Genomic DNA, 11105 nt, shown 5'->3' with positions numbered 1-11105 from the left:
GGCAGCACTCTCTGCCAGGACACCGGGCCGATCTCTCTCGTGCTAGCTCGTAGCTGCCAGCGTGTGGCTGTGTGGGCGTGCGGTGCGAGGGCGAGAAAGAGCCCGGGTGACGGAGAGTACGTAAAGCCGTACGTATGTTCGTATCTTGCCCATGTTGTTGTATATGTATGTTTTGATTGTGCAGAGTAATCGAGATCTCTGCGAGAGAGTAGTAGATCGCAGACAGTAGATCGCAGACCAGGAGTGGAGATCCTAGCCGATTCTACCACACAGTCGGGCTTGGTTGAAGATGAAAGATTGAGATCACAGATTGTGGATCGTGCTGGCAGTTGCCAGGGTCAAAGGTGGAGATTGGAGATGGAGAACACAGATCGTAGATCCTCGCGCCGGGCATCCACCGCCGGGGCGGAGATTGGAGATCGAGATTGGAGATTGGAGATCGCAGCTGGCGGCGGCAGGGGTCAAATGGGAGATTGGAGATTGGAGATCGGAGATGTGCGGTGTGAATGAATCCATAGCGCATCTCCTTGAAGGTTCGACCCCCCCCCCCCCCCCCCGACCCCCGAATCGAGATTGGAGATTGGAGATTGGAGATGGAGATCGGAGATCTGACTGGATCCGGCAAAATATGACGTTGGAGATTGGAGATTGGAGATGGAGATCGGAGATCTGACTGGATCCGGCAAAATATGACGCTGGAGATTGGAGATTGGAGATGGAGATCGGAGATGATTTTTTATTTTTATTTTTTATTTTTGGCCCGAAGAGCCTGCGGCGCCGGTTTTAACCTCTCCGGCCGACTCGCTGCGCGATTCTCGCTACGGCCCGCGGCGGGGCCGCACCCAGCAAGCTGGGGCCGCTCCTCACGGACTCGGCGCTGACGCGCCTCAAGAAGACCACTACTCGGGCTTGGCTGCGCCGCCCTCGGAGATGTGTCGACGCAAGATTGGAGATGACGCCGCTGTCATCCTCTTTTTCTTTTTTGATAATAAATTATTTTTATTTTTTATTTTTGGCCCGAAGAGCCTGCGGCGCCGGTTTTAACCTCTCCGGCCGACTCGCTGCGCGATTCTCGCTACGGCCCGCGGCGGGGCCGCACCCAGCAAGCTGGGGCCGCTCCTCACGGACTCGGCGCTGACGCGCCTCAAGAAGACCACTACTCGGGCTTGGCTGCGCCGCCCTCGGAGAAGGCGCGTTCTCCGATCTTCATCTCCGATCTCCAATCTCCATTCTTGACCTGTGTGGGGGAGGCGTGTCAGGGGGGGAATCGACGTCCTTCCAAGGGGATGCTCTTTTCCTTTCACACCTTCAAGCGGATCTCCACCCTCTTTTCGCGCCATTTTGCAATCTCCAGTCGGTGCACACGATCTCTAGGCGCCTTTGGCGCGAAGTCAACATCTCCGTCTCCGGCCAGAGATCTCGAGGTGCCGATGTCGGCAGCTCAAGATCTCTATCTTCAGTTAAAGATCTCTGAGTTTTGTGAGAGATGCTGTGTGTGGAAGATCTCTGATCGGCATCTACGATCTCCACTCAACAAATCTACCGGTGTCCCGCAGAGATCTCGATGTATGATTGTGCAAATTAGTGTGAGTCTACAGCCAGCGCGCGCGCGCTCTACGGTTGGCGTTTTGTACGTATACCATACACGGCCCCATGAAAAACGCGCGCTCTTAGCTAGCGCGGTCGCACGTCGCACGTCGCACGTCGCACACACAAGCAGACAGATTGTACCTCTCACGCCCCCTGGCCGCGCGCACCATCCAACGCACAGCCCACAAGTGGCCGCAATCCCTTCTGTACTCACTGGGCGTTCGCTTGGCTGTCAGAGTCAGGCGCGAGAGGCGCCTCCGCGAGTGGGCCCAACCTAGCCGATGCAGGCTCCTCACCGCAGCAAGCTCGAGCGAGCGCTCGGGTCGGCGGGCGGCTTCTTGTCGACCGTTTCTTCAGGGTCAGGCTTCGTCCATCCGTTGCGGCCGGTGAGCCCTGAGCCTATTTCTCAGGAGAGCAGCGTGAGGCTCGGAACGACGCCACACCAGCAGCGCGTGCGAGGCGCGCCAGAGTAAACGCCATCTCCGCCGCCCTCCTCGCGGCGTCTCCCGCCGCCGCCGCCGCCGCCGCCGCCACCACCGCCGCCGCCGCCGCCGCCGCCGCCGCCCCCGCCGCCCCCGCCGCCCCCGCCGCGAGACGGGTTGAATTTAAATGTGCCTCGGCCCTTGCGTTCCAGTGGACTGTCAGTGCTTGCGACGCTGCGTTTCCGCTGCTGCTTCTTGATGCCGCGCTCGCTTCCACCCTTGAGATTCTTTGGACCGCCGGCCTTTTTCTTCTTTTCGCTCTTGATGAGGTCGTCGAGCGAAAGAGAGAGGGAGCCCATCGATGCAGCGGTAACAGGCACAGTTGTAGCCCAGCGTGGCCTCCGCAGGCGTGCAGCGAAACCCCGCCACTCCGCTGTGAATCACAGACCGGCTTCATAGCGCCATAGGACGTATTTTCTTCTCATAACAAGGCTGTGAAAGCTCAGATTGCGTCGCACGAGCGGTGGCTTCGCTGCCTCGCCGCCTGCGAGCGGCTGGATGCCGAGATGGACGAACGACCCAGGACGGCGTCAAACATCGGGGGGCGACACGCTGCTTCATCACCGTCTCTCAGTTCGCCTCGGGAGCGTGGCTCGACCTCTGCCCCGACGGCCGGCACTCCTCCAAAATCACCTCGGAGGTTTTTGCCACGGCGCTGCAGCGCCGCCACGCCTACTACATTTCGCTGCGCCAAGTACGTGTACGACGCCAAGGAGGCGGCTGGTGAGACAGTCACCATCGGTATGTGGAAGGGCGACCAGCTTGCAAACGGATCGAAGGACATTCCGTGCGAGCACAACATTCGTCAACGGCACCATGTATGCGACGGCCAACATGGTCCGTGCACGAGCCTGCGGCAAGCTCGTGCTCGGTGACAAGGCGAACCCTCAGGCGACTTTCCATCTCAACGAGGGGGACATGTGTGAGATCGGCGGGGACCTGCAGTCCCAGCGCGATGTCCACTATGAAGTCAAGGTGCCTAGCGCCCTCACAAAGACGAGGCAGGCTGGGCAGGGCTCGGCGGCACACGGCGGATGCTGTGCGTCACTGGGCCAAAAATTTGGTTTCGGCAACACCCTTGACCAAACCTTGCTCAAGGTTCTTGGGTGCAAAGAGCGCGGCCACAAGTCACAGGGCCCGCTCGTCCATGCGAACGGCAAAGGCTGGGTCAAAGAGCACAAGGGACAGTACTACGACGCGCTCCATGTCAAGAACGGAATCGTCAAAATTTGTCTCGTTGAAAGCCGCCAACCAAGAGAATCATCCACAACTTCGCCAAAGAGGTCGGCAGCCCGAGCGCCGTCGACCGCACCGACTACGGCACAGCCTCCGGCAGCGCCCGGGGCTTCGTCCAGCACCACTCGCAACAGCTCTCGCGCGCCGCCGTCTGTGGCGACGCGCAGAACATCAACAACGCTGCTCGCAACATGCGCGTGTCGCGCACTCGTTCATGACCGGTCTCAATGCCCCACCCCCCTGCGCGCGGGCCTTCTAGGCCCGCGGGTGTAGTCTCCCCCCATCCCCAGGGCCTCCAGCAGGGCTCGCACCTCAACCTCTCACAGACCAGCGCACAGCGCCATAGGACGTACGTATTTTCTTCTCAATAACAAGGCTGTGAACACCGAGGGGCCTCGGTCTTGCGGAGCTGCTGTCGGTGTACGAACTCTGTTCACACCGAGCAGCTGGGAGTGGCTGCCGCAGCGGCTATAGCAGACAGGCGTGCAGGCCTTGTTGGGAAAGAGAAAAAGTACTAGACTAACGGTGTGGGGGCGCGGAGGGCTTGTTGGCGAGACAAAATGGTGATATCCGAGGCGCTGCGCTAGGCTCATCACGAGTCACGACTTTCACGAGAGCGAGTTCGCGCTGCGCTAGGCTCAGACGGCGAGTTCGCGCTGCGCTACGTAGGGCCTAGGCTCGCAGCGATGGCGAGTGCGCTGCGATAGATTTATAGAAAGCAGGAGTCCCTTTCAAAGAGGCGGCCGCCAGGCGAGTGCAGCGGCAGCGGCAGCGAGGCTGCGCCTCGCGTCGTCGCGGACGAGCAGGACGGCGGGAAGGGGCTGTGGGCTGCTGCGAGACTTGCGGAGTCACGAGCGAGGGCGGCGGCGGCGGCGCCGCCGCCGCCGCGGGTGTACCAGCGGCGGGCGCGGCTCCGGAGGACCGCGAGGAACGGCTCGAGCGCGTGAAGGATGGTCTGCGGAGCGAGGCCACATGCAGGAGCGGCCGGCTTTCCGTTGCCGGCACCAACTTGATTCGTAGATCGGTCTCCCCCTCCCCCTAGATTGCCTATATGGGCCGCCACCCCCCTCCAATCCGTAATTCCGTAAAATCGCGTAAAAAGCGCCCAAATTGAGCGTGGAAGCGGCTCCAGCCGCCTCGGAGCGTGCCCCAGCTTGCGGCAGGCGATACACTGAGGACTTTTTCGGCGACGGATAGCCGACCTCAGTACGTTCGAGGCTGTGCTCTTGCACGATACAGGCGCGGTGCTCGACGCGATCCGAATCACCGCTGCAGCCGCAGAGGCTGGTGGCGTGCGGCGGCTTATGCCAGCTCGGCCACGAGCAATGGTTGTTGTGTCCCCAAGCAGGTTTGCTACCGCTGGCGTAATCTCTGTGCAGCACAAGGGCAGCTTCTCCCGCACTCTCGTCAGCACAGACATGCAAACCACGCTAAGGGGCTCGGACATCCATGCAGCCGCGAGTGCTAAGATGCTGCTCCGGCAGGAGTTGGAAGAGAAGTTGCGGTCACGGTTAAGGAGCTTCTGAGCAGCGCTCTGCGAGCGCTGTGAAGAGGGCGCTCGCGTCGGCGCGGGATGAGCTTGCTGCGGCACAAGAGCTGAGGCGCTCCGACAGCGACAACCTGAGGACAGCGCAGCAGGCTGCTAAAGTAACGCGACATCAAAGCGGCCGAGCGGATGGCCGACGAGGTAAAACACGCAGCTCGAGCTGAGTGCGAGTGGTGTATCGGCGAGATGCGTGCCAAGATGCAGGCTGAGCTGCGCGAGCAGCTCGACGCGCTGCAGATTTCGATGGAGGCAGAGGCGAGGCGCGCTGATGCCGCAGCCGAGGCGGAGTGGCGGAGAGGTCAAGGCGCTGTACAACAAGATGGAGGGGATTATATGCACACGCGTGAGGGGTTGATAGCCGCAGAGGCGCAGCTCGGCAAGCACGAATATAGTGATTGTTCAGAAACACATACGGAGCTTTTGTTCCCCCTCCCACTGTGAGCCTGGGCCGCCCGTGGACCCCAGAGAGCTGCTGCGCGTGCAGAGCACAGGCCACAGCGTTGCGCGAGCGTTGGAGAGGCCAGCCTCCGGCTTCTCAGCGTGTCGCGAGTGCTGTGTCTCTATCTGCCTGGTGGATGGGTGTGGTGGGGGACTCCTGGTGGCTTTTGGTTACAAATTTACGGAATTACGGATCGTTTTTACACGGATCGACGCACGGCGCGCACGCCCCCCCCTCTCTCCCGCCGTGAGACGCCGATCTACGAATAAAGTTGGTGCCGGTTGGCCTGGCGCGAGAGGGAGGCGTGATTTCTTTTTCGCTCGGCTGAAGCTCGAAGCAGTGCAGTGCGTAGAAGAAGGTAGCGCATAACGTGCGAAAATGCCACACCAGCCGAACTTTGTACTCTGCGCTTTCGATGGGGCTGGGATGCAGTGGGGATGATGCGGCGCGGTCCGCCACAGCCAACGCCTCTCCTTGGTCAGAGCAAGGCGGCTGCGTTCCGCGGCAAGACCATCGGCGCGCCCACCGCCGCAGCGGCCTCCGGCCCCTCGACCACCTAAGGAAGGGCTGCATCATGTGCCGCTCGTCATCTCGTCATCGCTGACCCCGCCGCCACCGCCTTCCTCCGAGCGCGCGCCTCCACGAGCTTGAGTGCGAAATCGATGGCGGTGCCGGGGCCTCGCGACGTGACGCACCTAGACGGTCGGGACAGCGTTGGGCGACGACCCGCTCCGGGTCAAGCGCGGTCTGACGTCACCACCGCCACTCGTCGTCGACGACCACCCGCATCGACAGGTCGGCGGCAGAGACGCCCGCCTAGAGGGGAGCGCTTTCTGGACGCGGGCCTCTGGTGTGCGTGGCAGCGGCGGCGGCGTGCGCGCCTCGGCCAGCGTCGACTCGAAGGCGGGGTGACAGGTGGCCTGAGGCGGCAGCAGCCCGGACGGCGCGAGGGCGACGGCGGGAGCGGCGCAGATCGCGCCATACCAGTTGCCCGCCTCTCGCTGCTTGCGAAGGCATGCAATCACCGACGCGTCCTCGCCCAGGCGTTCAGCGCCCGGCATGCCTCCAGGGATCGCGACCACGTCGAAGGAGACGAGCTTTGCCTCCTCGATGGTTGTATCGGCAAGGAGGCGCTGCCCGCGGGCGCAAAGCACAGGAGCGCCGTCTGCGACGCCGACGCTGGCCAGTGTGACTGACCAGCCCGCGCGCCGGAGGACGTTAACGATGGCGGTCGCCTCGAGCTCCTGCGCGGCGTCGAGCGGGGATAAGACCTTTAAGACTAGCTGTGTGAATCTCGATTGCTCGGCAGACCTCTGATCCCTCAGTGATTGGCACGAGCGCGCTCGGTGGTCCGGCCGTGGCGGTGGCGGTGGCGGCGGCGGCGCGGCTGGCGCGCGGGTGGTTCGCGTGGAGACCGAAAGCCGTGAGCAGAAGCGCACTCATGGCGGTGCCAGAAGAAAATACGTTGCCCGCGCAGCCCATATCCGTTATCCGTTAGTGCGGACGTCGCCGCGGCTCGCCTCTGCCGCGGTGGCTGCTGCGCGCACGCGGCGGCGCCGCTCTCTCGCGAGACGGCTGGCGACGCGGCTCGCCGCCGACGTACGGTGCGCTCGTCCGACGGTCCGCGGCGTGGCGTGCGCGGCGCTGAGCGCCGCTCTGCGAGCGCCTCTGCGCCTGCACTGCCTGTTTCTGTTGCTGCTGGTGGTGGTGGTGCTGCTGCTGCTGGTGCCGATGCTGCTGCTGGCGCGGCGCGGCTGTGCGACTGGGCTCGACGCGCGCGTCGCGAGCGTCTGACGCGGCGGGCGGCGTCGGGCAGGTGCGCTTCTCTCTCGGGTGGTGGTGGTGGTGCTGCTGCTGCTGCTGGTGGTGCAGGTGCTGCTGCTGGTGCGGCGCGGCTCTCCGACGCGACTCGATGCGCGCGTCGCGGCTATCTGACGCGGCGGGCGGCGTCGCGGGCGGCAGCGGTGGCGGCTCGACGGTGGAGGTGGAGGCTGGTGGCTGTGGTGGACTTTGAGTTTATTTCATGGTCGTGTACGGGGACCGGGGGGTCAACCGGGAGGCAGGGGGTTCAACCAGGCGACGGAGGACCGTGGGCCATCGCGGGGACCAGCTTGTCCGGAGGGCGGGCTGGGCAGATCCGGATGGTCTCACCCGGTGGGAGGCACCGAGGCGTCTTGGACGCTCAGCTCTACCTTAAGCTCCTGAGGGGCGCGTGGTTCTAACCACGTAGTAGGACTACAGCCCACCACAGACACACTCCCTCTCCACACGTGTGCACACACCCTCACCCTCTCCTCTCTCCTCTCTCTCTCTCTCTCCTCTCTCATCCTTGTCTGCTGTCTGCCTGACTCAGGCACTCAATCTGCCGATGCGTGATTGTGTGTGGGCTGCTCCGAGGGGGCCCTGTGCAATCCGATGGGTAGGGAGTCTGTGCCCGGGCGGTGTCCGGTGTGGAGTCTCTCTCTGATCCCACCTGTGCTGTTGGGTGTGAGGTCGTGGAAGCTTCGATCCCAAGGGGGGGAGCCGAGCCCACTCATAACCAACTCTCAGGGGCAGTAGGTGGGCGAGCCTCGAGCGCGCTCATCTCGATCGTGAAGGCGTCGCTACGCGCGGTCTTCCGCGGGGGGAGCTGCGTCGACGGGTGCGGGACCGTGGCGCAGACAGCGCTGCGGCGATGCCTCCGGCCGTTTGCGGCGGGCGGCTTGCTGCTCGCTGCATGGCGAAAAACTCGTCTCGCCACACGCCAAGGGCTTATGCTCTGGCGAGACGTGAGGCGCATGCGCCCAGGAGGGGAGGGCGCATGTGTAACGACACTGCTAGAGATGCCTTTCGGGGCCCAGAGATAAAACTTCTGTGATGCCATGCGTGACCTAGTAGTGTCCCCAGCTATGGGCGTGTCCACGTTGGAGCCAGGTGTGGTGTGGGCGCGAGAATAGCTCCGCCGTTCATGGAGGCAACCGATGCGAGTCGACTGGTGTGTGTCGTCGTGGTTTCGTATCAAGAATTCTCTCTCTCTCCCCATACCTACCTACCTATCGTTCGTCCCTGCTTCGCCACCTTTGCGCTTTGGTTCACGGCGTGGTTGTTGTTTGTTCCTCTAGTGAGTCTTGTTGCTTGAGCTTGTGAGCTTAACCTTGGTCTTAGACAGATCATAAGTCTAACCTTGGTTTTAGACAGATGCTCTCATCGGCTCAGGGCGCGCGCCGCCGCGAGTCGCTCTTGTCGCAGTTTGCGACATGGGCAAGCACGTGGCCGTGGCAGTCGTGCGGTGCACACCAGCAAGCGAGCACCTTGCCACGGAGCTCAGAGCGTGCCGCCCGCGCGACCAGCCCCGGGCGATCTGCAAGCCACGCTCGGTAGCCGGCGATCACCCGGGCGCGCTCACCGGAGAGTTTTTTTGGTCAGCTGGAGCGGATTGCCCCAGCCGCCGTCGATGGTGCAGCAAAGGAGCTGGCTGGAGAGCATGCAGACACAACCTGAAGCAACGTCGCAATATGGACATCAGCGAGATTGCAGCCAAGTACGGGATTGCCTATGGCCAGGGCTGCAGCGGTAACAGGCACGCAACCGCTGGCGCCCATCCGTAAACTCGCGAGGGCTGCCACCGCAGCCGCGAGGAGGCTCACGGGGAGGACCGCTTGAGGGGCGGGGGGCCGGGGCCGGCGGCGAGCGGCGCAGCGAGGGCAGGGGTGGCCGAGGTTCAAGGATGAAGGGGTTTCGGGCTGGCTGGACGGTTCCAAGCGCCGAGGGGTCCGAGGCAGGGCAGGGCGAGGGGCATGTGCATGCATGTGGGGGATTCGAGCGCATCTGTCGTCTACGTTCGTCTGGAGGTCGACTGACGGATCGGGTGTCATCTCGGGCTGCCACCGCGAATTTTCTGGCGCAGGTGGCTGCCCACTGCCTATAATAGGATCATATAACCAACACAAAGAAAGAAAGAAAACAGACGTCGCCGGGAGCCGCAACAAGAAAAGAAAAGAGAAATTTACAACAAAGCTCCCTCGCACGACACTCGGCCGGGACTGGCGCGCGGACGGCAAAAAGAGAAAAACAACCCACAATCAGAGAGCTGGCCATCAGCCCACTGTCCGGCCCCCTGACCAATGCCCGCTGTCGCTGCCTCCCTCGTCCTGATCCTCGGGCTGCACTCCCCGCCGGCGCTCCGGCCGCGTCCCGCCGTCTCGCGCGCGAGCTGTCCCGTCGCGGTCAGCATCCCGTTCGCACGCCCGTCCGTGCCAGCCTCGCCGCTCCAGGTCCTCTACGACGGGACCTGCGCGGTGTGCCTGACAAACAAGGCGCTGCTGACCTTCTTTGACCGCAAGCGCGGCCGCGTCTCCTTTGTCGACATCAACGCCTTTGGCGAGGGCGGCTACCGCGTCGGCGAGGGCGGTGGCGTCATCTCGCGCGACGAAGCGATGCGCCACATCCACGTGATCGGCCCGGGCGCGGCGGTCTCGTCGGGAGCCGACGCCGTGCTCTCGGCGTACGAGGCCGTCGGCCTCGGCTGGCTCGTCGCCGTGCTGCGCCTGCCGATCATCAGCCTCCTCATCCGGGCGGTGTACGCCTTTGTCTCAAAACACAGGCGACAGACGGTTTGCGCGCACGCGTGGTAGGGGCCGGTCGCCAACGCCCGGCGCACACCCGCCCCCTTCAGGTACACCCTCTCGAGGCTACTGCCCGGTTTTCTCACGCGGCGCCTCTTTGGCGCGGTCAACTCGCTCCACCAGATGGACTCTGCGGCGCAAGGTTTCGGGTGCGACGATGAGGAGGAGTGCGAGCTGCCTTATGACGATTGAGCGCCGGGAGGGAGGCCCTCCTCGCGTGCGGGTCGCCGCGGGAGGGTTGCGGCGGAGCAGTACTACTTTCTGCAGGCCCCTTCTCGTCGCGACGGAGACTGAGAGCATGCATGCTTGTCAGGCGGAGAGGCCTGTCCCCCGGGGGTGGTCCTCCCTTGCCGAGACCCGAACTCTACACGGCGAGACGGGATGAGACAAGAAAATATCGGGAAAAACTACCGTCAATTTCCTCTCGCCTCTCGGCGTCGAAAAAGAATTCGGGAGTCCGAGCACTCCAAAGACCGCTCCACAAATAAAAGGAGAAATTTTGGCGTTTCGCGTTTTCGGTGCACTCTTTTGCGTCTTGGCAAGATCTTGGTACTTGAAAAAAAATATTCCGCAAAATATTAGGACCACACCAGGCCACCACACAGGGATTTTAAGAGGAGGAGTGTGCACTTGGAGCGTGGTGCTAGCCGTCGCCCACCCTTGCGCCTTGGGGCTTGGGCCTTGCGCCTTGGGCGTCTGCCTCTTCCTATCGGCTATCTGGAGCACTTGGATTGCAGTCAGCACTTGGAGCACTTGGAGTGCAGTCATTGGCCTCACACCCAGGGCCGGGGAGCTAGGGAGGGGTGGAAGAAATGTGAAACGATTCCGATTTGTGAAACGCCTCTCTCGACTTTTTTCGCGAGCCACAGGCGCTCGCCCCCTGAGCCACAGCGCCTCCGGACAGCGTGCCGAGCGCCTGCTACAGGCCTGCCTGCAGCCCAGCCGCACTCGCTGCGGCGGCAGCTAGTCGGTTCGGCCTGGACTCGCGCGCGCCGAGATGGGAACCCAACACACGGCGCGTCGACCCGCCTACGCTTTTGCAACAAAGTCTGCTTGGCTTGTGCAGGTGATGCCCAGAGCAGCAGAGACGACGCCGGCAGCCTCGGCTCGACCTCGAAGGCGGATCTCGTGGCCAAAAACCTGTGCTCTATTCGTCGGTGGTTCACAGTAGACGTCTGTGTAGGGAAGCTCTCGCGTCGACTACGGCC

The 11105-nt window shown here is 63.0% G+C and overlaps 4 protein-coding genes across 4 annotated transcripts; 2 read left to right on the top strand and 2 right to left on the bottom strand.

Annotated features, from left to right (window-relative positions):
* Positions 1–1593: 1593 nt before the first annotated feature.
* Positions 1594–2407, bottom strand: EMIHUDRAFT_445381 (hypothetical protein). Its single transcript, XM_005768974.1, has 2 exons — positions 2056–2407; positions 1594–1989 (listed from the first exon to the last, which is right to left on the bottom strand). Exons 1-2 carry the CDS (start codon positions 2369–2371, stop codon positions 1883–1885), a joined length of 423 nt encoding a protein of 140 aa, XP_005769031.1. The 5' UTR covers positions 2372–2407; the 3' UTR covers positions 1594–1882.
* Positions 2408–5040: 2633 nt separating this feature from the next.
* Positions 5041–5853, top strand: EMIHUDRAFT_244930 (hypothetical protein; the record flags this gene model as incomplete). Its single annotated transcript, XM_005768973.1, has 3 exons — positions 5041–5141; positions 5320–5488; positions 5776–5853. 3 exons carry the CDS (start codon positions 5041–5043, stop codon positions 5851–5853), a joined length of 348 nt encoding a protein of 115 aa, XP_005769030.1.
* Positions 5854–5927: 74 nt separating this feature from the next.
* EMIHUDRAFT_46572 (hypothetical protein) lies at positions 5928–6567 on the bottom strand (the record flags this gene model as incomplete). The annotated part of the gene is made up of 3 exons (XM_005768972.1): positions 5928–5988; positions 6074–6109; positions 6191–6567. Coding segments are annotated over 3 exons (474 nt in total), but the record flags the coding sequence as incomplete, so codon positions are not given.
* A 3003-nt stretch (positions 6568–9570) lies between these two features.
* EMIHUDRAFT_425004 (hypothetical protein) lies at positions 9571–10304 on the top strand. Its single transcript, XM_005768971.1, has 2 exons — positions 9571–9875; positions 9948–10304. Exons 1-2 carry the CDS (start codon positions 9709–9711, stop codon positions 10087–10089), a joined length of 309 nt encoding a protein of 102 aa, XP_005769028.1. The 5' UTR covers positions 9571–9708; the 3' UTR covers positions 10090–10304.
* Positions 10305–11105: the final 801 nt, after the last annotated feature.

This window comes from Emiliania huxleyi, assembly GCF_000372725.1.
Source record: "Emiliania huxleyi CCMP1516 unplaced genomic scaffold EMIHUscaffold_438, whole genome shotgun sequence".
NCBI classification, from domain to species: domain Eukaryota; phylum Haptophyta; order Isochrysidales; family Noelaerhabdaceae; genus Emiliania; species Emiliania huxleyi.
This window is presented reverse-complemented; position numbering and strand designations above follow the sequence as displayed.